Source organism: Sebastes fasciatus, chromosome 15, assembly GCF_043250625.1.
Source record: "Sebastes fasciatus isolate fSebFas1 chromosome 15, fSebFas1.pri, whole genome shotgun sequence".
Classification (NCBI taxonomy): domain Eukaryota; kingdom Metazoa; phylum Chordata; class Actinopteri; order Perciformes; family Sebastidae; genus Sebastes; species Sebastes fasciatus.
In genome coordinates, this window is record NC_133809.1 from 7,135,593 (window position 1) to 7,159,884 (window position 24,292).

General features: G+C 36.3%; 2 protein-coding genes across 4 annotated transcripts; both read right to left on the minus strand.

Moving 5' to 3' along the window:
• Positions 1–844: 844 nt before the first annotated feature.
• Positions 845–13,207, minus strand: LOC141752011 (deubiquitinase DESI2). 3 transcript variants are annotated; one of them, XM_074609737.1, is made up of 6 exons: positions 12,533–13,207; positions 12,019–12,299; positions 6,919–6,991; positions 4,686–4,779; positions 4,453–4,594; positions 845–3,686 (listed from the first exon to the last, which is right to left on the minus strand). In XM_074609737.1, the coding sequence occupies exons 2-6, from the start codon at positions 12,055–12,057 to the stop codon at positions 3,447–3,449; spliced, it is 588 nt and encodes a 195-aa protein (XP_074465838.1). In that variant the 5' UTR covers positions 12,058–12,299; positions 12,533–13,207; the 3' UTR covers positions 845–3,446. The 3 variants fall into 3 exon arrangements, with proteins under 3 accessions (XP_074465838.1, XP_074465837.1, XP_074465835.1); XM_074609736.1 differs by having other exon boundaries at positions 12,019–12,411; XM_074609734.1 differs by having other exon boundaries at positions 12,019–13,207.
• A 1,441-nt stretch (positions 13,208–14,648) lies between these two features.
• synj2bp (synaptojanin 2 binding protein) lies at positions 14,649–22,314 on the minus strand. Its single transcript, XM_074609738.1, has 4 exons — positions 22,071–22,314; positions 20,147–20,283; positions 19,762–19,857; positions 14,649–17,405 (listed from the first exon to the last, which is right to left on the minus strand). Exons 1-4 carry the CDS (start codon positions 22,132–22,134, stop codon positions 17,262–17,264), a joined length of 441 nt encoding a protein of 146 aa, XP_074465839.1. The 5' UTR covers positions 22,135–22,314; the 3' UTR covers positions 14,649–17,261.
• Positions 22,315–24,292: the final 1,978 nt, after the last annotated feature.

Genomic DNA, 24,292 nt, shown 5'->3' on the forward strand with positions numbered 1-24,292 from the left:
TTCACGTTGCCAGTTTGGGTGTTGGTCTCTTACTGCAGCGGTTAATCCTTAACTTCGTTGAAATTGAAGACTTTGTAACCTTTTTGTCGTTCAAATAAGTATTGCACCGATTGTGTTAACTTATCATGATGAAATAAACAGCACCTTATAGAGTTTAAATACACTAGAATGTTTTTAATTATGAAAAAAATATGTGGTGTTTTGGGGGAATCCTTAAAGGGGGATTAAATACGGATTTGGCAACCTACTTCACAGTTTCCATTGAGAGCCAGCAGGCTGGAGAGAAACTAGAAATCCAGTGTTCTGTATTTAATATTTCTTAATTACTTAATTACTGCTCACATTTTCATGTAATTACTTGTTTTTTATTGTATGATATATTTAATATTCATCTTAATAAATACATGTTGTTGTTATGCTAATATGTAGTCATAGTGATGCTGTGTCAACACAATTTTTTAATTTTATTTAATTTATTTAATATTCAATATTTTGATATAATTTTCTACATTTCTCTTTTTATTCAAAAAAAAATTACTGTTTTTTTACATTTACTAAATCACCCTTGTCACCACCTATTGTATATTTAGGCATATAGCCTGACTGAAACTGGATTTTTGACGTAGACACCAATATTGATATTTGAGTTTTCAAAAATCGGATAATGATGCATAAATACATAACATTAACATCTTTGATAAGACTCCAATACATTCGATTTTTAAAGACTAAGATATGTACCAAGCGAGACATTTTACAGCTGAAAAATAAACTTGATGGAGGACAAAACTACTTTAAACCTATCTTTAACATTTCTCTACTGCAATTTATTGTTAATTATTGGCCATCAAATACATTGACATGATACATCTGTGTTTAGCTGATATTGGCCTAGTTGATATATCTGTCTAGTTCTATTTATCTAGAAATTAACCAAGTAAAAGTCAAGTTAAATACCTGACAAATCAAAGAACTTAAAAGAAATCATATAAAAATTGCCATTATAAAGTCCTGCTCACGGCCTAATACACCCAGAGATGTTAATCATGGTATTAAAACCATGGCAAAATCTCTGATGGTCCACAATTTATGTCATCTCACAGTATATATCCTCAAATTGCCCACCCTACCCATATTCTAAGCTACAACAGAAGAGGCAAAACATGTATTTGTTATTCTGTCTCTTTATTCTAGTACTATATCATCATTCATGAAGTTGTCTTGGGTTAGGAAAAGGGAAAAACATGGTTATGGTTGATACAGAACGATAGAAAAAAATACCTGTCTGGTCTGCTCTGTAGAAATACTTTTGAGCATGGATTACTGATCACTGTACAGCTCCTGTCAACTGAAAATATACCAAAACATCTGAACACAATACACCCGGTGAAATGTAGGACTACATCAAAAATAAATAAGAATATAGCTTATTCAAGAACATGAAGTCAAATTTGCACTTTCAAATCCATTTAACAACGTGTTCAGCAGGAATTAGATGACTATCACTATTACGAGTCCTGTGATTTCCTTCCTGAGAAAGGGTAGCTGTCCATGAACACACTACAGCAGGAGGGATGGGACAAGATTAAAATCACATGTGGCCTGGTTCACTGAGCTTTTGCATTGAAAAAAACAAAACAGCAAAGCAACATGAATTAAAATGAGCAAAACTACCAGGAGCCGATGTTTGTCATCATCATTATCATCATTATAATCACCACCATCATCAATAGTCATTAATGGGGTTGTTTACCTGCATGTATGCTAATTACAAATAACTTTATGACATCATATTTTCCCTTTATGAGTATGTGATCTTCTCACCGCAACAAACCTCAGAAGTAAACTTCTTAAAAAGGTTTATTTACTTTGATTAAAATGCTCTGTATCTGTAAACATGTCACAGTTCAGTTCACAGTTGAAATAAATAAAACATAAAAATATGGTGTTAATTTGATATTTTTGGGGAAATATTCTTACTTTCTTGCGGAGAGTTAGATGAGATGTTTGATACCACTCATGCCTATGGGATAAATATGAAGTTTCAGATAGCAGTCGGTTAGATTAGCTTAGCTTAGCATAAAGACTGGAAACAGCTAGCCTTGCAGAAAAACATGTCGTTTTTACGCTTTGGTTTTTTGTTCGGATTAAACACACAAGATATAATGTGTTAAACGGTGAGCTTTAAGAGTGCTGGTAGATATTTTGCTAGCTTTGGATAGAGCCAGGCTAGCTGTTTCCACCTACTTCCAGTGTTTATGCTAAGCTAAGCTAACCAGCTGCAGGCTGCATCTTCATATTTACCACACAGACATGAAAATGGTGTTTCTCCTCTAACTCTTGGCAAGAAAGCGAATAAGTATATTTCCCAAAAAATGTATAACTGTAATTGAAAGGAGAATACTGATTTTCTGCTTTTCTTTCTCATGGCTGCTCAGTCTTTACTGGTTTTAATGGTGAAAAAGGTGATAGGACCAGTATCACAGAGGAACATTCTCTGGGCATAAATGTACATTTCTAAGCCTTGAGGTTATCGCACCATTATAATATAAAGACCATTTGGATATAAAAGCGTAGACAAAAGTTGTACTGGGTCACAAAGTCAATAATTGTCAGTGTAGCAGCTTGACTTTCTTTGTGTTTGTGTCTCTGAGATGTTAACAGACAGTGACCGGGCTGCCCGAGTGAGGCTGTATGAACAGCTATTTAAACTGAACAGTATTTGCCCTTGATTGTTTACAACTGTCTATGAACTGGAAAACAGGTCCCAGGTTGGATCATTTGTTTTACAAAAGAAAAAGGGAGAAGAAATACTTGATGATATGATCAGAAATGTGGCGTCTCAGATTAGTTGGACGTTTTGTCAAATTCTTTCAACATGCAACATTTTTTACGAGTTCAGACTGAACTCGAGGAACAATCAAATCCTCTTTAAACCCTCTACAATGGCCAAAGTTAACTACTTAAGTTTCACACAATGAAAGCAGAGTCAACGATATCAACTGAAGGCCACATAGAGGTTATAGAACGAGAACTTGTTGAAATTGAGCAGATTAGCAGTTTCCTGGTAGCCTCAGGTGTCTATCTAGTTGTTCTACAAAAGCAGCTCTGAAGGCAGGGCAGGGAACAAGGCTGACAAAGGTTTAAAAGTTCATGGAAAAGACTCATAATAATGTACTACAAACTTCAGATCTACAAGTGGTTGTTTTGGAGTCTGAGCCACGCTGCAGTGCTCAGGTCAAAGTTTGTCTTCCTGTCGTCTGCAGGAAGGACAGGCAGGGTCTCTGTAGGCCTGAAGTCTCTGGCGGCAGCTCTTCTTGTCCTGCCTCTTTACTCAGAGGACAAACAGTATGAGGTCAGCTGGTTGTTCAAGCCTACTAATGCCACTTGAGCCACTAGCAGAGGTGGCGGGGGGGGGTACCAAAGGTCAAAGTATGTCGGGCAGTTCACACCCGCGTGTGGCGACAGCTGTGGGAGGAGCCGGTGGCAGCCGCTCCAGACGGGGACGTAGGGTCCTCGTCGCTCGACTCGTTATGCTCCTCTTTGTGAAGGCCGAGGCTGATGTGGGTCTGCAGGGCGGCCGGGGTTAACCACTCCTTGGGGAGGCAGCTCTGCAGGAAGGGGATGCAGGAGCTGAAGTACGCCAGTCTGTTGACCCAGCGAGGGATTTCCCGTCCACACAGCAACTGAAAAAAGTGGGAATACATTGATGTGAAACATATCGTCTTTCTTTTATTTCTATAAATGTGCGAGATATTTAAAAAAATAGAATTTGACTGGAAGTAAACAGCAAGTTAAAGGAGCAGTGTGTATGATTTAGCGGCATCTAGTGGTGTGGTTGCAGATTGCAACCAACTAAGTACCCCTCCGCTGACTCCTACCTTTCCAAGACTGCGGTAACGTGAGCTGCCGAGTGTACAAGAGAGGAGATGTAAATTAAACTTTCCATAACCGTCACAAGTCTGTGTAATAGAACATGTGTCAGTTTGATTACAAATGTAGTTATAGAGATATTATGGTTAGTTGTTGTATCTTTCTAGCAGCTACTGTGGTGCTAACGTAGCAGCTAGGTGGCTCACGATAGCGAGCTACAGTCGTGCTCGGCTCGTGATTGGTTTCGGTGGGACTTCGTGGGACCCCCGATCACTACTGCACAGACTCTGGCTCCAAATTACATCAGAATATCAAGATGGTAGCCACCGTATCCGGATATTTTGGCTTCACATTTGTACAGTGGGAGGAAATGGAGATGCGTCTTCCATCTTTATATACAGTCTGTGCTTCAGAGCCACAGATATGTTTTCACACCTTCATGTATAAAATTGGTGGCGTGCCCCTTTAAGTGTATTTCTCTGGACAAACTTTCATGTAATAGGATATTTTTGTCTTACGTATGATAGTTGTTACTCAGCACTTCTGTATATGTAGGAACAAAAACGGCATCAGACTGACCTCCGACAGTGAGGAGGAGAAGTGGTTGCAGTTTTTGTGCATTAGATGGTAGGCGTTGCCTTTGAACTCTTTACCGAGCTCCTCCATGATTTTATCTATGTCCTCCTCTGTGAAGTCTGTGGTGCCCATAACAATGGCCTCCCTGTTTGAAAGCAGAAAAAGATACATCATCAGCACCTATTACCATTTACAAACCTCTCAGAGTACTGTATGCTAAAATGAAGCACCCTCACTTGAATTTGAATGTCTCTCCCAGTTCGGTGGCGTTCCCGGGAGTGATCTCAAAGATGCCACTGAAAGGGTACGGATGACCCCCGTATGCAAATTCTGAGTGGACAAAGACGCAAAGCACACGTTAATTACTCAAATGGAAACGCCAAACAGCCGTAATTACACAGAAGCGAGCGATTAATCACTGACACAGTGTGTTTAAATCATTAGGCCGGGCTAATTACAGACCTCTCTGCTCTGTCTTTACAGCAGCATAATGGAAAACAGTGATGAACACAGCATACTGAATAGAGTGCCTGACATTGTTAGCTATGAATTTAATTTAAATTTATACATTTTAACAACAAACACACTGTGCTGTTTCAGCCATATGGGAACGCAACATGCATACTGTTGTGAATAATATGTTAAAGCAGTTATTTTTGCCTTTTACTTAAATATATTAAGATGTCACTGTACTGTACTTGAGTATCTCCATTTTATACAACTTTATACTTCTTTTCAACCACATCTCAGAGGGAAATAATGTACTTTTTACTCCACAACATTTATCTGATAGCTTTAGTTACTTTACAAGTGAACACTTGACATACAAAACATATGTGAAGCACTGTTACAGATTAAACTACACAACAGTATATACAAATTTAAAAAAGAGCTCCACCATGACGCTCTAAATGCTGCTGTACTTTAATTTATCAGAAATGATAATCCATAATATAATATATAATAGTATAACACTCACAGGGGGCATTTTTCTTCATTATGTGTACTTTTACTTTTGATACTTTATGTACAGTTTTCTAATAACACTTTTACTTACAGTATAGGACACATTTTATATTGCAGTATTGCTATTGTTACTTAAGTAAAGGATCTGAATACTCTGTCTACCAGGGATTTGGTAGTAAATTGTAGTTATACTGTTGTTGATATTATGTTTTAATGCCAGTTGAAGGATCAAACAGGCCCATGTGGGCAGTGGTAGAAGTATTCAGATCCTTTACTTGTAAGGGGCAAAACTACAATGTAAAAATACTTTGTCACACGCTAAATGACCTGAATTCAAAATATTACTTAAAATACAGAAGTATTATCAGAAAAATGTACTTAAAAGTATCAATAAAAGTACTCTTTATGTAGTAGAAATGTCATAGTTATATTATCATGAATTATACTATTGGATTATAATGATTACTGATGCATAAACATGTAAGCAGCATTTTTATGTTGCAGCCGGTCATGTGGAGCTAATTTAACTACTTTATATACGGTTGGGTTGTTTAATCTAAAATAATGCATCATATTTTCTAAAATAATCATATGCTTTTGTATGTAAAAACTGAATTTGCAAGCTAATTAGTACCTATTGCTAACAAATACATGTTGTGGGGTAAAAAAGTACAGTATTTTCCACTGGAATGTAGTGGTGTAAAAGGATAAAATAGCAGAAAATGGAGTACTCAAGTAAAGTACAAGTACCTTGACATTTTAATTAAATACAGTACTTTCCACCACTGTCTTTGAGTTATTAATAAATAACTAAAAAAACTATTTTTTTAATTATAAATAAAACAATTAAATTAAATGTATAAGCAAATAAATAAATAAATAAATTCAAATCTTCTCTGGATAAACTCAAAGATGCTTGGTACTAAAGTCTTTTGTAAAATCAACTGACAAAACTCTTTCTAAATACCTGTCTATTTTGTGTTTTTAGCTCTCAAAAAACATTTGGAGTTGGAGGTTTTTTACTTGACAGTAATCGAATATTGAATTCATGCCATCATTATGCAAAAATATGCTGCGGGCACAAAATCATATGCTGAAATCCCACAAAGAGAAGTGATTTCCTGGCCTAGTAAGGCCCGTGTTTTTACTGTCATCACATTTCACAGTGCATAGAGACAATATTTCTGGTTGCAAGGGCGTAATGGCATTCCCAGTGATTTTACGCTGGTTTCTGCCTCTCTCTCTTTTTTTTCAAACCAAACACACACACAATACAGAGTGAGTCAGTGGTGACTCAACCCAGAGAAATGGGGTCATGTTATTAGGAACACAATTCCATATTTCATTTTGAAAAAAACAGACTTCATGTGAGAGCAGCCTCGTGCAAACCTCCCGATCAGACGGTGACGTACAGGTCCGAGTCCGGCCTGCTGTGATTCTGCTCTGACAAGCTGTAATGGGATTTCACAGACATAAAGGAAAGGAAGGAAAAAGGTACCTCACCTCTGCCATAAATCTCGATGCCTGAGTGGAAGACTCCAATGCCCAGATTGGAAGTGTATTCGTTTATCCAGTACTGCAGAGAAAGAGAAGAAGAGTTAAGGAGAGGACTTCATTTAGGATCAATATCAAGAGTTAATTTGTGTTGTATCAGGAAAGAGACAATGCAGCAGCTCTACAGAAAACACTACGATACTGTAGCTTTAAATACCACATCAGTATATTCAGTCTCTTGATTGCTAAATAAATTCTACTTCTACTCCTGTCACATGATGAAAAGTCCTTTAGCAAGACACTGAGCCTCAATCACTACCAATGTTTGTGCAAATGTAAAACAAAGATGTCTGCCAAAGAAACATAATGTATAAATACTTTGTGCTGTTTATAACTCATTGTTATTCCTGTCTGTATTTACCAGAACACCTAGGCTTTCCTGGTCAAATAAACATTAAGTAAATAGCAAATATCAATTAATTGCCTTTATCAACTTATTCCATTTCAGGGATCATAACAGCGGTGGCATCCCAGCATGCACTTGGCTAGTAAACAACGGAAACACCCAGGACTGATCCATCACAAGGGCAGACAAACAATCAATCACACAACGAGTCTCTGTATGTTCGACCTGCAGGTCTTCAGCTTGCTGGAGGAAAATTAACACATAAGAACGGATCCTGTTGATGTATGAGCACCACTTCACTGCAGAACAATCAGGAGATAATTTATGGCAGGACCACCACTCTTCTCCCCCCTACGCCCACCGACACTCCTGCACCCTTAGACACCCCTGAGGAAACACGCTAAGAGCTATCCACACTGCCCCAGCTGTCCTCTATTAATAATAGAATACATTTCCGGGCTCAGAGTGATACAATAAAAGCATATCCACCTCTTTACTTTGTGTCAACAGAGTCTTCTCATGTTTCTGCCGTGACTTCTGCCCCTTTTTAGCTCTCTAGCTTTTGCCTTTTTCACACCAGGAACACTGAAGGAAATATTTGTCTCAGCTTCCTCAAAGGGAACAATCCACAAGGACAAATTCTTCCAGAGTGTGAAATGAGATTGTGACAAGCTGACTATCAAATGATATGACTTTGTCCTGCTCAGTACATAAACAAAAGAGTCCGACTGTTATCAAGCCATTAAATAGGCGTCATCAGTCGCTATAAGGACCATAGGTGTGGGTGAATAGGGGGCCTACTACACCTACTAGGTTGTTAAAGTGAAACTTTCTAACATGTTGTAAAACCTAATGAAATGTTACGCTTCTTTAGGTTTAGGCAACAAAACTACAACTTATTTAGGTTTATGCAACAAAAACTACAACTTCTTTAGGTTTAGGCAATAAAAACTACAACTTCTTTAGGTTTAGACAACAAAAACTACACCTTTTGAATTAGGAAATAAAAACTACAACTTATTTAGGTTTATGCAACAAAAACTACAACTTCTTTAGGTTCATGCAACAAAAACTACAACTTATTTAGGTTTATGCAACAAAAACTACACCTTTTGAATTAGGAAATAAAAATACAACTTCTTTAGGTTTAGGCAATAAAAACCTACAACTTATCAAGGTTTAGGCAATAAAACTACAACTTCTTTAGGTTTAGGCAACAAAACTATAACTTTTTTAGGTTTAGGCAACAAAACTACAACTTCTTTAGGTTTAAGCAAAAAAACAGTCAAGTTTAGGGAAAGAAATTGTGTTTTGATTTAAAATAACTGCAAACTTAAAGGCAACTACACGTTGTTGGTTCTAATGGGATGGAAACTCCGTTCTCCTGGGTGAAAAACCTGTGTTGGAGTTTCACACTGTCTATACTACAACCTGACTTCCACTTCTGCTCCTGTCATAAATACTACGGTCGTTAGAGGTCATTGTCGTCTTCTTTTACACCTTCTTTCAGGGATCTACAATGTGAATAGATTATAAAACCTACTAGTGGGTGTAGTAGGTCCCTATTGACCCACATCTATGGAGCTTATAGCGACTGATAACGCCTATTTTATAGCCTGACAACAGTCTGTTTTTCCAGTCACTATTTTGCTAATATAAATCACACTTCTCTGATGATGTGCCTCAACTCTTTTGTTGCATGCCAACAAATCCATACAGTCTCCTCTACAACACCCTCCCTATGCAGATGCAGCACCTACACACTACACAAATCCATCAGTCACATTGACTTCACATTGAAAACAATCGATTCATCATCCTCCCTCCCCGCATGATTCACTCTCGGGCGGATCTTGCCGCCTTCTTCGTGTTTAATTCTCTGCAAAAGTATTTAAGGCTGACTCTGACTGCCATGATCACTTTCTCCCTCTTCAACAGACCCTGCATGACCTGCTAAGTCCTGGCACATCAGAGCCACGCTGGAATTAAATCATCTGTTTGAGCAGCTGTCACTCATGGACCCACCGAGGTCCCCATCTGTGAGACGACTTCAAGATACCAAAAACACTGCACCTGGCTCTGTGTCTGAGTGTATGATTATACATTTAAGTGTGTGGGTAGTCTCATTTTTGGCTGTATATGCACATAATATCGTTCCGTCGTTTTACATTTGTACAATTTCTCAAAATATGGAGCAAGCTGACTCACGTCTGGGGAAGATAACAGATGACGGCACTTGTTGAAAAACTTGACTTCAAGTGAGCAAAAAAAAAAAGCTTCATAACACTTTGGTGAATAGAAATATTTGCGTTAAGCTGATCATCTTTATTAGATTGTCAACTGCAGACTTTCTATCATTATATTCATTATTTATTTAACACTTATCTTAACCCCATACACTTAGCATTTATAATCAGTATACATATAATTAATACATGATTTCTAACACTCATCAGTGTAATTTTTAAGCACATATGAGGACATTTTAAGTAGAGCTGCAACCATTAATCGATTAGTTGTCAACTATTAAATTAATCACCAACTATATTGATAATCGATTAAACAGTTTGAGTATTATTTTTATTTAAAAGAAAGTCAAAATTCTCTGATTCCAGCTTCTTAAATGTGAATATTTTCTGGTTTCTTTAATCCTCTGTGACAGTAAACTGAATACCTTTGAGCTGTGGACAAAACAAGACATTTGTCATCTTGGGCTTTATGAAACACTGATCGACATTTTTCACCATTTTCTGACATTTTATAGACCAAAAAACAATCGATTACTCGAGAAAATAATCAACAGATTACTTGACAATGAAAATAATTGTTAGTTACAGCCCTACTGTTCAGTGTTTATTCATGTATTTGTCAACAGCTGTAACTCCTCTCATAAATCATCTGTAGCTGTTGTGTAAACAGATAATGAGTGACTAACAATATAACAGTTGGAATCATATAAACTGGGGGAGATTGTGTTTGTAAAAGGCATAAATATTGATTAAACAAGCCACACCACATACAGTTGAGAAAGGCTCTGTTCCAAGGCTGGATTTATAATTATTACAAATGTCAATGGGGTTTTGAATGAGGTTTTGTTACATCTGGAACAAAGCAAAGAAGTTCCGGTTTCACTTGGTTTACGTGCAAACAAAGTACTTCTACACTTGTACATGAAGTTAGGGCTGTAACTAACGATTATTTTCATTGTCGATTAATCTGTTGATTATTTTTTCGATTAATTGGTTAATTGTTTGGTTTATAAAATGTCAGAAAATGGTGAAAAATGTCAAATCAGTGTTTAACAAAGCCGAAGATGACTTCCTGAAATGTCTTGTTTTGTCCACAACTCAAAAATATTCAGTTTACTGTCATAGAGGAGTAAAGAAACAAGAAAATATTCACATTTTAAAAAGCTGGAATCAGAGAATTTAGACTTCTTTGTCTTGAAAAATGACTCAAACTGATTAATACATTATCAAAATAGTTAATTTAATAGTTGACAACAAATCGATTAATTGTTGCAGCTCTACAGTTTTCAAGGTCAAGAATGAACCCTGAAGCTCACCATGTCTTTGTGGGTTTTGCACACATTTATTATTATATTATTATATAATATTATAACAGTTTTGGACCCACATATGAGTGATTTGTACACTTGTATTAACAGTTTAATAAACGTTTTATAATACACAGTAGAGCCGTGTGTCATCATATATCATTAAATATGATTACCCGCTATGTTATATCATTCATTAACTATATATTATAGATGAACAGTTGTTGACAAATACATTAATAAACACTTATAGTGTCTGTGCATCTGCTTACAACTGCTAGTAGTAGTAGTTTAAGTACCAATGTGGATATACACTCCACAATAGCACAGCTGTTTTGATGTAAATGGAGTATTTCTGTGGATTTACAGCAACATGTTGCATAATGTTCACACAGGAGGCTGTTCAGCAGTACAGACTGAAGAGACCAGGCAGTGGGCACATGTCTGAATGAAGACTCTTGTCCTTTACTGGTGTGTGTGTGTGTGTGCGTGTTAGTGTGCATGTGTGCTTTTGTATGCATGTGCTGTAGATACAGTGACAGAGGTCAGAGGGTTGAAGGAAGCTCTTGTTTCAAGCTCTGGAATAAGTGAATTTTCTTATCTAATTTGTGATCTTTTTATGTTCAAATTTCTCTGCAAGTTCTTACTTTTACACAAGCCAAATACAGTGATGCTACTAAATAATGACTAGTAGAAAAACCTGAATTAGGCTTCATAACACAATGTATGTCTGCAGTGAGCCAGATAAATCCATATAAACTGGCCAGCTATACACAACCGCACAGGCTTTTCTTCAATCTTTGAAGATGTGTGTGACTGTGCTCACCAAACTCCATTGAAAATTCTTTAAATTTAACAGTTTTTAGTTTTTAAAGTAGCAAAAATCAGCATTGGAGAATGATTCATACACAACTGTGGGATTTATATAAACAGTGTTATGCTGCAGGCTGTTTTTCATGCCATATTTTTGAGTCCAACTGGACTATTTCCAGCATTAAAATAGCTGTGAAGTGCACTTGTGAAACAGGTGTGTAGTGGGCCTATTTCTAGTGGTGCATTCACTTTCACTCTGCTGCTGGTGTCAGATTACAAATAGCCCCAAGAAACAAAACAGAATAAAAAGTGAGTAATTGAGATGGATTCTTACCATATCATACACGTTAAGGATGACAGGTTCATTGGCCATGGTTTAAACCTGAGCTGGAAAGGCAGACGTCCCTCCACACCCCTCCACCTTGTTTATGGTCCTCCACACCCCTCTAAAGTCACAGGGCCAGCCGGTGGACAGCTGTGGCCGCTGGCAGGAGTCTGCTGGAGTTGGAGCTGGAGCTGGAGGGATGGAGGCTGCTCATTCTTACCCCCCTCCTACTACTGCATGGAGCTCTGCAGAGGTGGCTGGAAAAGCGAGTAAAACCAGGAAAAATGTCCCTAAACAAACAAGAAGAAGTCACAGAGAAACTGTGTCGAGAGGAGAGGTCAGGACAGCATGGATCCCAGCAGGGCAGTGCAGCAGTGGACAGGGCCTGGCTCCACAAAATATCTGTTTTAAGGGGGAAATTATATAAAATTGCGAAATAAAAGCAACAACAACAGCTTATAATGTCATATCAGATAAGCTAGAGGTGATAACAATGATCCCCAGTGGACATAAAGGGGCCTACAAGTGTTGAAATGTGAAGATCCCTCCTGTCATGTCAGCACTATCACGGGGCGAAAAGCAGGCGACAGCTGGAGCGGACTGATGTCGACGATGGAGCCGGAGAGAGGCTCATTTTTCACGGGGAGGATGTTGGAGAAGACTCCGGAGCCATGGTGGTTAATACAGCTGATGATGTGGAGGGGTGGTGGAGGGGGGAGTTAAGTTGAGCAGCACTATCCCCGGCGGCCGGTGCTGCTCCTACTGCTGCTGGTCCACATCCAGCATCCTCTTCGTGGGGTGGCGACCAACCTCCGCGGCATGATGACTCCAACAACCGTTAACCGTTAACCGTTACGACTCGCTTAATCTCTTCAACGGTTTTTCAAAATGGATTTAAATAGAGTTTCAAAGCAGCCGAGATCCATCCGTTATGATGCGGGTTGTTCTCCAGCTCTCTGCCTCTCTCCCTCTCTCTCTCTCTCTCTCTCCTGGTGGGACTGAAGCTTTAGATTACATCATATCTGCCTCCGAGGCAACATCCTCCAACAGGCTGATGTGAGACAGAGAGCTGCTTCTGCTGGTGGGTGTTACAGGAGAAACATCTTTGTTATAAAAGAGAGAGACAACCACTTTATTACTATTTCTGTCAACCAGAGCCCATCACCATCACTGTGCTGTTTAAAGCCCACTGAGACCGACCGTTAAAAACCGTTACGACACATATTCAAAAAGATAATTCACTTAATTTGAATAACCGTTGGCGTCAAGAAATGTCTGTTTTTGTTTGTCAAAGTGAATTTTTGTGACTGACTACCACTGAAATGGGTTGATAAAATGTGTTAAAATGTATATATGATGCAATGACAGGTTTTGAGGTTTATTTTGTGATATCAAATTCTCTACAAAAAAAATTATTAAAAATATAAATTATAAAAATATGATTATAAAAATATTTAAAAAAAATTCATTCAGTTATCCATCATTAATTTACGTTAGTCCCCATTATATTATATTATTTTAATAATAAGCAGTATTATTTGTGCTCATGTTAATATTTTACTGTATTCAGGAAGAGAGGAAGGTTTTGTCGCAATCACGTCAACTTTTAATTTGAAGGTAAACTGGCAACATCCGGTGTTATGCTATTATGAGCTAGGTAACTTTACAGAATTAGTGTCAGCCAAATCCCCAAAAATCTAATAAACTTTGTTCTAAATCAGATATGAGATGTATTAAATCACAATAATAAGATATTAAGACAATATTTGGACTCATTGTCAAATAATTTTAAGTACCAAATCTCAATTTAACATATTTTTCATAATCTTGATGCAGGACTTTTCAACAACTTGTGATTATATATTTTGACATAATACCAAAAATAATTTTAATTTACTTATAATTTTTGGTTATTTCATAATTTCAATTTAATGTCTCACAATTTAGCCTTTATAATTATTTTGACTTGCAATCGGATAATTTTTTACTTAGTATCTCATAGTTTTGACTGACAGAGTATCTTTATTATTTATCTTTCCTAAATAATCTATTAGTTATGTTATCGTTAACTAACTTTACAGATTTAGCATCAGCCAAATCTCCAAAAATCAAATGAACTTTGTTCTAAATCAGATATGAGATGTATTAAATCACAATAATAAGGTATTAAGGCAGTTTTTGGACTTATGGTCAAAATTATGAGAAGACATACTTATTATCTAATGTTGATGTAGTAAATCAAGATTTTAACTCAATAGTAACGTTAGCCTCATAAAAGTTAGACTAATATCTCATAATTTTGATTTAATACCTCCTAATTTTAAGCAGTAAATCTCAATTGTGACTTTGTATTTTATACTTTTGACTCAATAAATCTTGATTTAGGACTTTTTAGTAGATCTAAATTTTTTTTTTAAAATTTTAAATAATTTAGATTTTGGTATCTCATAGTTACGGAGTATTTTCATTATTTATCTTTCCTAAATTTTCATTTATTTTACCATACACGGTGGTAGTTACAGATTCATGTGAAATATTCTGTATTCCCAGCTATTAAATGAAAATAAAAAAAAGTATTACTTGTAATATAATTGTAATACAGTAGGTGCTTGGATGTAAAACACTCGCACTCAACAGTATTTTGCATAATTTATTAGTGCTTCTGATCTGTTTTTCTGGCATACTGCACATATTCACAATCCCACTCATGTAATGTATTTACAGACAACAGGAGCCACATACAGTCAGAGATAATTGCATGGTCGATGCGCTGCAGACTGACAAATGTGGACAAATACACCCAGCACACACGATTCACTTATTCATCTGTTCTATGGAAGTAACCGGAGGAGTTCCATGATTGTGTCTAGTGCAAAAAAAAACATTGAAAGTTGTTGATGGCAACTAATTTCATTAAAAAATAACTTCTCCTTTACATTGAACTGGCTCAAACCGCTTTTCAGTATTAAGCTGTTGATCCTTCACATCAATAAACCACTTATAGCAGAAGGTGTGATGTGATTATAAGCACTGGCCTCAATGGAAACTTTGAAATGGCTGTGAGAAATGAGCTGCTCACCACATGATATATATACATTTAAGGAATGATTTGTTTCTAAGGTATAGATTTAATGGTTCACCCTGAGTGACCGTATTACACTTTATAATAAACCCTTCAAAGTGAAACTACTTGGTGATATTGAACTACTTGGTGTGTTTTACTTTAAAAGGATACGTCTGGTGATAATCTATATTTTTGTTACTGTCAACAAATCCCATTAAAAGACCAAAACCAGCAGTGAATTGATTTTTACTAACAAGTATTGTCTGATACATCTTATTCCTCTGTGCCATAGAGCTCCATTGTTGTCCAAAAAAATATTAAAAACGCATGTTGCACTGGGTAGAGATGAGGTAGACCATTATTTTAATAAATAACAATTAAGTACATTTATATCTATTCATTTATTTGTTATATTTTTTTTTTACGAAGTTAAGAAAGCAATGTTTAAGTCACGCCTGATGTTGCCTTACACATAAAAGAATGATCCCAGTCACTTCCACATAGTGAGGCATACAGACTATTAATTAAACACTGGTATCGTATTGGTACTCGGTATCGGCCGATACCCAAAGCCCAAGTATCCGCATCAGGACTGAAAAAGGCGGATCGATGCATCCCTAGCACTGGGTGACATGTTCTTTCATTACGATGAACACTGGCACTGCAGATTATTTTGAGTCAGTCACATATACGCCGTCCTGCTGCTGTAAATATTCACTGGAGCAAATGTGTATTAATCCGCAGCTAAAAATAGTCCCCGACAAATGCACAATTTCCTCCAGTTTGAGAAACATTTGCTAAAAACCACAGTGCCCAGCTGTCTAAGGAACCTAGAGAGCCATTTTTGAAAATTAAACTTTACATTTGTGACGTGTCTTTAAAGATTTATTTCATGTTGAGCAAATAGGTTTGTGGATGCGTGCAACAAACAGGCTGAGGAAGGCGGAAGGTATTGAATGATCAAGCGGCAATCTCCGGTGCTGAGAAATGAAGCCGACGCGGAAGTGACAAAGACCGTAGTTCCTCAAATGGCCACTTGAGGCTGGCTCCAAAAGCGAGTCAATCCCCATAGACCCCATAGAGCTGAAATAAACACAGCCTGGTACGAAAAACGTAATTTATATTAAGGCTTAAAGTTCGGAATTATTGAGAGCGTGGCCGCTTCGAGTGACAGGTGGTTGCCGTACTAGGTCGCTAGCTGCCTGCTTTGCTGCGTCACCAGGACGATCGACCTCTTTAACCATCAGCTGTGTCTTCACTGCCAAGATGGCGACGACCCGTAGACACCCACTTCGAGCTTCACAACCGCTCTAAAGAAAGACTACCTCCATATTTTGTAGAGTCTATGCCAGAGACGTTATAACTCACTGATGGTTTGGGGCTTTTTAATGGGATTTGTTGACAATAAGAAAATAGAGATTATCGCCAGCAACATCCTTTAATTCAATGTATTAATGGATGTAGCGGGTTGATTTTCATTTTGATCACGATAAGGAGCGACAAGAACCAAACACCAACATTACTTAATAGACAGAAAAAGGCACTCTGAAAGTCCATTATAATTTATCACATTAACTGCAGGCTTTTTCAGCGCAGCAGGACGCCACTCCTCCCGTGATTCTGTGCAACAGTGAAAATGAAAATCAAACCCAGTCGCATTCATTTTTAAACACTGACGAACTGAAAGTGCAGCGAGTTCCTCTCAGACAGGTCTGCCATTCAGAGATGGAGCTACAGAGAGGCCTACGAGAGACTGAACACAACACTGTCTTTCAGTTTGGACCCTGAAGCTTGAGGCCAGTCTGACTTGACCCGAGCATTTAATAGTATTCTGCATACAACATCTGTGTACGGGCAGCTGTTTGTTTCTGCCTGAGCTCAGCCCAGCTCAGCCCAGCAGCAGGAAAATCATGTATACATCCTTCTTCTACGCCTTACAATCACAAAGTTATCTAGTAAAAGTAATCTCTGTGGTAAGAGAACATCCTTTTTGCATAGGAAGGGTGTCAAGAAGCTACCATTAATCACATTATACACATGAACATGGAGGAACTCATCAGTGACACCAACAGCTACTAATAAAAAAATAATAACGTCTACCGTTTAGAGTTTGTTCCCTCTGTCTTTTCTTTGGCCTTTAGCAACGTTTTAGGTCTTAAAAATAATATACAGACAAATGCCGGCGTCGTTAAAAGTGCTTCTTAAGGTGCCGCATGTAGAAAAATGCAAAGATGGCTGCAGCTCCGGCTAAAACGGCCAGTATTCCCAGAGGAGACCCGGACGATTTGTGATCGGGTTGTGAGCCGGTGGGTCCGTTCGCCTGATGGGGCAACTGCAAGACACAGATATAAAAACAAGAATTAGGGATGTCTCGATACCAGAAGTTTAGTAGTCAATACCAATCATAGTGAAATTCCACGATTCTCGTTACGTAATTCGATACAGAAGCAAGCAGGAATGTGTTGCCCGGCGGCTGCTAACAGCTAACGTTATTAACTCTCCTCAGCCGATTTCAACACCATCTATCATCCCCGGCACGCCGTTAGTTTCGAGCCCTGATCCCGGCACCTAAAACGAGTACCGTCACATTTTCAGAATTTTGGCGTCAACTTGGTACGGAGGTATCGGTTTTCGTGACGTACTAAACAAGAATAAATATTAAAGCTGCACTCGAGGTGATATTTACGTAGAAATACACCTGTTTCTTATCCGTTTAAACCACGCATGTAGACAGGATGGGTTGCTTGAATTACATTCTGGTGTTTGGACACAATTTCAGTTTCAAGAAATCTTCTAAGAAGTTATGAATCCAATTAAAAACTTACTTGATGTTATTGTTGGCCATGACCCAAAGCATGTGTTTTCAGACTGATGTAATTTCATCCCAGCATTGCATGAAAATCACCTTACACATACGTTAAACACTTCTCATTGAGTTGGATTTATTTTTTGTTATACCTAATGAATGTACACCACTCACTGCATAAAAGCAAATGTGAATTTCATAACTTGTTGCATCAACAAGGTCACTATTTAGTAGCATAGTGTAAAGGCTGAACCAGTTTGTATCATCCAACCACATCTTAAGTTACACAGCGGGGTGAGACACAATCATTGTTTGAATGGGTATAATGTCTTTTGTCAAAGGCATTTCTACGTAGTTTTGTACATGTTTGTACAACAAAAGAGTCACAGAAGTAAATGTGTAAAGAATGAAAACAAGAGAGCCTGAGAGAAAGGTTAAAAATGGCAGTGCGTGAGTGTCGGTTTTGGAAAGTTCAGTTCCACCAATGAAAAAATGTTGTTGGAGGATTTGACAACAGTTTGTTTTAGTCATTTATGGCCCCTTTACAAACTCTCTCCTTAGAAAACTGAACCACTGTCTGGTCTGCCAAACTTAAGAAATCTATTTACTGTAAAAACATATGCACATGCTTTAGAAAATGGACAGCTAAACTTTTAATGGATAAAACATGTAAAATCACTGGTGTGGCTTTAAGACAAGTCGCCAAAGCAACAACAGTGAGCCTCACTGCTCTCGCCAAACCTGCTGCCAAAATTCCACTAAACCAAAAGAAGATTTGTGAGTAGAGATAAATTCCACTGGGACTGGTGGCATCTCTTCCACTTGCTGGCAAAACGCTAGAGAACCCAATGGAAGCACAAGTAATGTCATCTGTAGTAACATCCAACCATTAGAAATGTATGTATTTCAATCAGAAGAATGAAAACACTACACTGTATATACACTGTATATCATGACTGTCAAAACTACATAACACTTCTTAAGTGTCTTATTGGTATTATAGTCTAAGTAGTAGATATATTTGCTCACGGTGTGGCAGCTGTGAACAAATATCAGTTGTTCAGTTGATCTATTTTCTAGAGGAAATGTTGGTTGGAGGAACTACAGGATGTAGGATACAGAGGAGAAACTGAGGTGGTATAGAAAGTGGAGCTGGATGTTACCCGGACATTACCTTTAATCCATAGCTGGAAATAGTTCACTGATATTACATTACATGATGTCTCAGGGCTTCCCATTGTGTTTTATAGCGGAGGTGGGCCATCTCGCCTGAAACACCTCCACTGATATCATAACAAAAATTAATAAACTTTTATAAACTAAACCAGTAACCTTCAGGGAAAAAGGAACAGAAGACAGACTATTCAGATAGTCAACAAAAAGCCACTTTATTATGGCTGTGGCTAGGCCACTGTTTCTGAGAATTGAAGGAAACATTTACTCATTCATGTTTACATGCTGAATTTATCTTCAGCATTACTAGTTGTGACTTGTGCACGGTCAGGGCGAGAGATAACAACCTCACAGACAGTTCACATCCTTTGTTCTCTCAGTTTGAGACTGAAAAACTCTGGGAGGCATTTCAGAGTGCACACATATGTTTAGTAAGTATTTTATACATAGCTTTTTTTTGTATTTCTTTACTACTGTGCTGAGATTTATACTTTGATGGTGTTTCATTACTATATTTGTTTTATATTCTGCATGTTCTTGCTCTGCTTTTATGTTTCAGTGAGCTAAACACAATTTTCCACCGTGGCGGACAATAAAGCAAAAAATTCCCCAACTGCCGACAAAATAAATACAAAACCACAAACATCAACAAACCACTTCAACATTTGAATACAAAGACGAGGTGATTTTAAAGCATCGTGCCTCCCACCTTTTTCAGAATAAGCAGCTCCACGTCCTCCCCTGATGTCCTGAACAGATCCACTGTCTCTCGATGTGTCAGGTCCTCCAGCTTGACCCCGTTGATCTGCACAACCCACAAGACACAGAACAATGAGGAAGAGCTTTTTCATTCATTATCACCTTTAATCAACATTCAGTGAGGGCTGCAGTTAATCATCAGTTCCACTTTCGATTAATTAAAGTAGATGTGAAAAGCTGCTTCTTTGGACACATTGCACCTTTAATGTTGTACTTCCACCACCTCTGTAAATCAAATAGTGCAGTTTAATAGTGCACTTCTGCACAATAATCTTAGCAAAGGTTATAGAGATGATAAAAGGACCCTCCTCTTGATAAAAGTGAACTTATATTACCGCCAGGATCTTGTCCCCCTCTTGGAGTCTTCCGTCCAAACCTGCAGCTCCATCTTCTTTAATTTTGGACACGTATATGCCATTGTCATTCACCACATACTGCTGGTCCACGCCCCCAACTATATTGAATCCCAAACCTAAAAACAAAAACAACACATAGTGGCATGAGACAGAGGGTTTTAGAGTAACATTCAACAGGCACAAGTTGTTTACCTGTGCAGAAGTTGCTGATTCAGTCACATCATTTATCTCAATTATTATTATAATATGTCGAAGAAAGTCATAGTATAGTATGTCGAAAGTGTGGTTTACAAGTAAAACTTTTATTTGACAATCAGTATTATTGTTTTTCTGTTTCTAATACCAGTGTTTATTATTATTAATAATAATAATAATAATAATAATACCTTCTTCTTTCTATTGTAATACCGTCCTATCTTATGTTTTTGTATATCTTATCTTGTGTTTTTGTCATTTGTTTTGCCTATTTATGTTTTACTTTTAAGCACATTGATCTTATGCCTGTCATATGAAATGTGCTATACATTATAAATACATTTGACTTATTTGTTTTTTTTATTATTATTGTTGGGTATTTTATTTTAGTATTAATTTATCTTATCTTATATTATTTTATTTGCACCATGTAAAGCACTTTGTAACTCCGTTTTGTAAAGTTTTTTTTTTTTTTCAAGCCTAAAAAATAACAACAACACATAGAGGCATGAGACAGAGAGGTTTTTAGAGTAACAGTCAACAGGTACAAGTTGTTTACCTGTGCAGAAGTTGCTGATAAAGTAATTTATCTCAATGGATCAAAGTACAATAGGAATCATTACAACCCTGTACTGCTGCTCAGATATGTATTTAGTTCAGTAGATGTTACATAACAAGTGTAAATCAGACATAACTCTCCTAGGAAAATAGATAAACCTTCCTAACTGTTCACTGGCTCTAAAGATAACATAAGATAACATAAGATAAGATAAGATAAGATAGAACTGTATTAATCCCGAAGGAAATTCTTGTGCCAGAGATTGCTCAAAAGTACAACAAAATTACAACAAGTTCAAGTGTATAAAATAAAAAAGTACTATTTCTAGCAACAGTGCCTTAAAAAAAAAAACAATTAAGTAAGATACATTTAGTAAAATGAGTAAATAAGATAAGATAAGTAAAATAAAAAAGTACTATTTCTAGCACCAGTGCCTAATAGAATAACAATTAAGTAAGATACATTAAGTAAAATGAGCAAATAAGATAAGATAAGTAAAATAAAAAAGGTAAAGTAAGCTAAAAATAAGTAATATTGCACATGTTGGATATTAATATTGCACATAATGAACAGTGACATTGCAAATTTAAAGTGTAGTATTGCACATGATATTGATATGTGTTATATGTTTACTTTGACTTATTTTAAGTGTATATAAATCTCATTTATATATATTAAACTAACCACAAACCATTCCCCTGCTTGTACTACACAATAACACATAGTGGGATGAGATGGAGGGTTTTAGAGTAACATTCAACAGGTACAAGTTGTCTACCTGTGAATCAGACATGACTCTCAGGGAGCTGAATAAACCTTCATAACTGTCCAACTGGCTTCAATGGAGAGACTGTTGGCATCTGACAGGCCGAGCAGCTAACGTCACTTTTACTGATTTTAAGTGTATAAATTCAAGTTTATATATATAAAACTAACTTTTTAAAGCTCAACAGGCTTCCACAACACCTTTCCCCTGCTTGTATAACACTATAACACATAGTGGGAGGAGGTTTTGTTGTTTTTTATGCGCAAATTAGCCGTTAGCTTGAGGCTAGCTTTGACAGCATTGATTTTAGCTGCTACGTAGCTTGTTAGCATGTAGCTGCTAGTAGCTGCTACATGCTAACTGAGCTAACAGTCCAGTCTTACCTGCCGAGCCTCGCTGCAGTTTAATGTCCACCGTGTTGGGTGGAGAGTGCAGAGAGCCATTCATGTTGTCAAGACAGTAAACCGGTTAAGTCTTGAGAGAGAAGGAGACCAACTATTTCAGTGAAGGTGAACTAACTCATTGAGGAGTTTCACTTTGCTTCCCTCGGTTACAGTCTGTGGAGCTCTGTGGTTGTTGCTGCCTCCTGATGGGCTGAAGGAAGAACTGCAGGTTCGACCTTTGAATTACAAAGCAGGGAGGCAAATCATAAAATGCAAAATACAGATTAAGTTGCTCCCACTGTGATGTCTGCTCTACATGTTATACATGTTTCTAGATTGCACACTGGGCTATACATTGCAATGCATCTGTGATTTTTTTTGTTTACATGGAGTAGCTTTAATTAATGCTCACTGTTTTATTTCCAATTATGGTCCTACTCTGGAATATTGTCTACTACAAGAGTGTTTTCTTTTAAAAGCAGACAAAACAATTTTTTTATAGTATACTATGTGGAAAAAAGTCATAGTATAGTATGTCGAAAAAGTTCTAGTATTGTATGTCAAAAAAAGTTAAAAAAAAAAAAGTCATAGTATAGTATATTGAAAAAAAGTTTTTAAAAATGTCATATGTAAAAAAAGAAAAGTGATAAAAAAAAATCCTAGTCTGTCAAAAAAAGTAAAAAAAACAGTCATAGTATAGTATATTGAGATTTTTTTTTTTTAAATGTCATATGTAAAAAAAAATTATAAAAAAAAATTGTGGTATTGTATGTCAAAAAAAGTAAAAAAAAAAAAAAAAGTCATAATAAAGTATATTGAAAAAAAGTAAAAAAAAATGTCATATGTAAAAAAGAAATCAGAAAAAAGTTCTAGTATTGTATGTCAAAAAAAGTAAAAAAAAATGTCATATGTAAAAAAGAAATCAGAAAAAAGTTCTAGTATTGTATGTCAAAAAAAGTAAAAAAAAAAAAAAAAAAAGTCATAGTTTGGTATATTGAAAAAAAGTTTTAAAAAATGTCATATGTTAAAAAAAGAAAAGTCATAAAAAAGTCACATTTTTTATTGTATGTCAAAAAAAGTTTAAAAAAAAATTAAAAAAATCATAGTATAGTATATTGATTTTTTTTTTTTAAATGTCATATATAAAAAAAAATTATAAAAAAATTCTGGTATTGTATGTCAAAAAAAGTAAAAAAAAAAAAAAGTCATAGTATAGTATATTGAAAAAAAGTAAAAAAAAAATGTCATATATAAAATAGAAAAGTCATAGCATAGTATGTCGAAAGTCTGGTTGAGTAAAACTTTTATTTTACAATCAGTATTATTATTATTCCATTTTTAATACTGGTAGTTTAATAGTAATAATAATACCTTCTTACTTACTTCCTGTCTTTTTATTTTTAATCTTGTGTTTTTGTATATCAGCATAGACAGTAAACCGGTTAAGTCTTGGGAGAAGAAGGGACCAACTATTTCAGTGAAGGTGAACTAACTCATTGAGGAGATTCGCTTTGCTTCCCTCGGTTACAGTCTGTGGAGCTCTGTGGTTGTTGCTGCCTCCTGATGGGCTGAAGGAGGAACTGCAGGTTCGACCTTTGAATTACAAATCAGGGAGGCAAATCATAAAACGCAAAATACAGATTAAGTTGTGATGTCATGTAGTTTTACTACCTCAGCTCTCCATGTTATACATGTTTCTAGATTGCACACTGGACTAAATATTGCACTGTATCTGTGATTTGTTTTGTTTACATGGAACAGCTTATAATTAATGCTCACTGTTTTATTTCCAACATGTCATTACGGTCCTACTCTCTGGAACTTTGTCTGCTATAAGAGTGTATTCTTTTAAAAGCAGACTAAACACACTTTTTCATAGTATTTTATATGGAAAAAGGTTAAAAAAAAAATTGTATAGTATGTTGAAGAAGTCATATATTATATTATATTGAAAAAAAGTTTTTTTTTTTTTTTAAATGTCATAGTAAAGAATGTAAGAAAAAGTTGTTTAAAAAAAAAAAAGTCAAAGTATTCTACCATGAAAAAAGTAAAAAAAAAAATCATAATATAGAATGTCGAAAAAAGTAAAAAAAAAAAATTATAGTATAGTATTTCGAAAAAAGTAATAGTTTTTCCTGTTTTATTTATTAGTATGATTTTGAGTGCCATCTTTGTAAAGCATCCTTGGGTTTCTTGAAAGTCCAATTTATTATTATTATTAT

What these genes read in the sequence shown, in the direction of transcription:
- LOC141752011 (XM_074609737.1), bottom strand. Translation starts at nt 12,057, where the DNA reads ATGGCCAATGAACCTGTCATCCTTAACGTGTATGATATG. An exon ending in GGAGAGACATTCAAATTCAA is followed by an intron (nt 4,595 to 4,685) that starts GTGAGGGTGCTT and finishes GCTTTCAAACAG; the next exon opens with GGAGGCCATTGTTATGGGCA. An exon ending in TCTCCTCCTCACTGTCGGAG is followed by an intron (nt 3,687 to 4,452) that starts GTCAGTCTGATG and finishes CACTTTTTTCAG; the next exon opens with TTGCTGTGTGGACGGGAAAT.
- synj2bp (XM_074609738.1), bottom strand. Translation starts at nt 22,134, where the DNA reads ATGAATGGCTCTCTGCACTCTCCACCCAACACGGTGGACATTAAACTG. An exon ending in AGGGGGACAAGATCCTGGCG is followed by an intron (nt 19,858 to 20,146) that starts GTAATATAAGTT and finishes TGGGTTGTGCAG; the next exon opens with ATCAACGGGGTCAAGCTGGA. An exon ending in AGCTGCTTATTCTGAAAAAG is followed by an intron (nt 17,406 to 19,761) that starts GTGGGAGGCACG and finishes TGTGTCTTGCAG; the next exon opens with TTGCCCCATCAGGCGAACGG.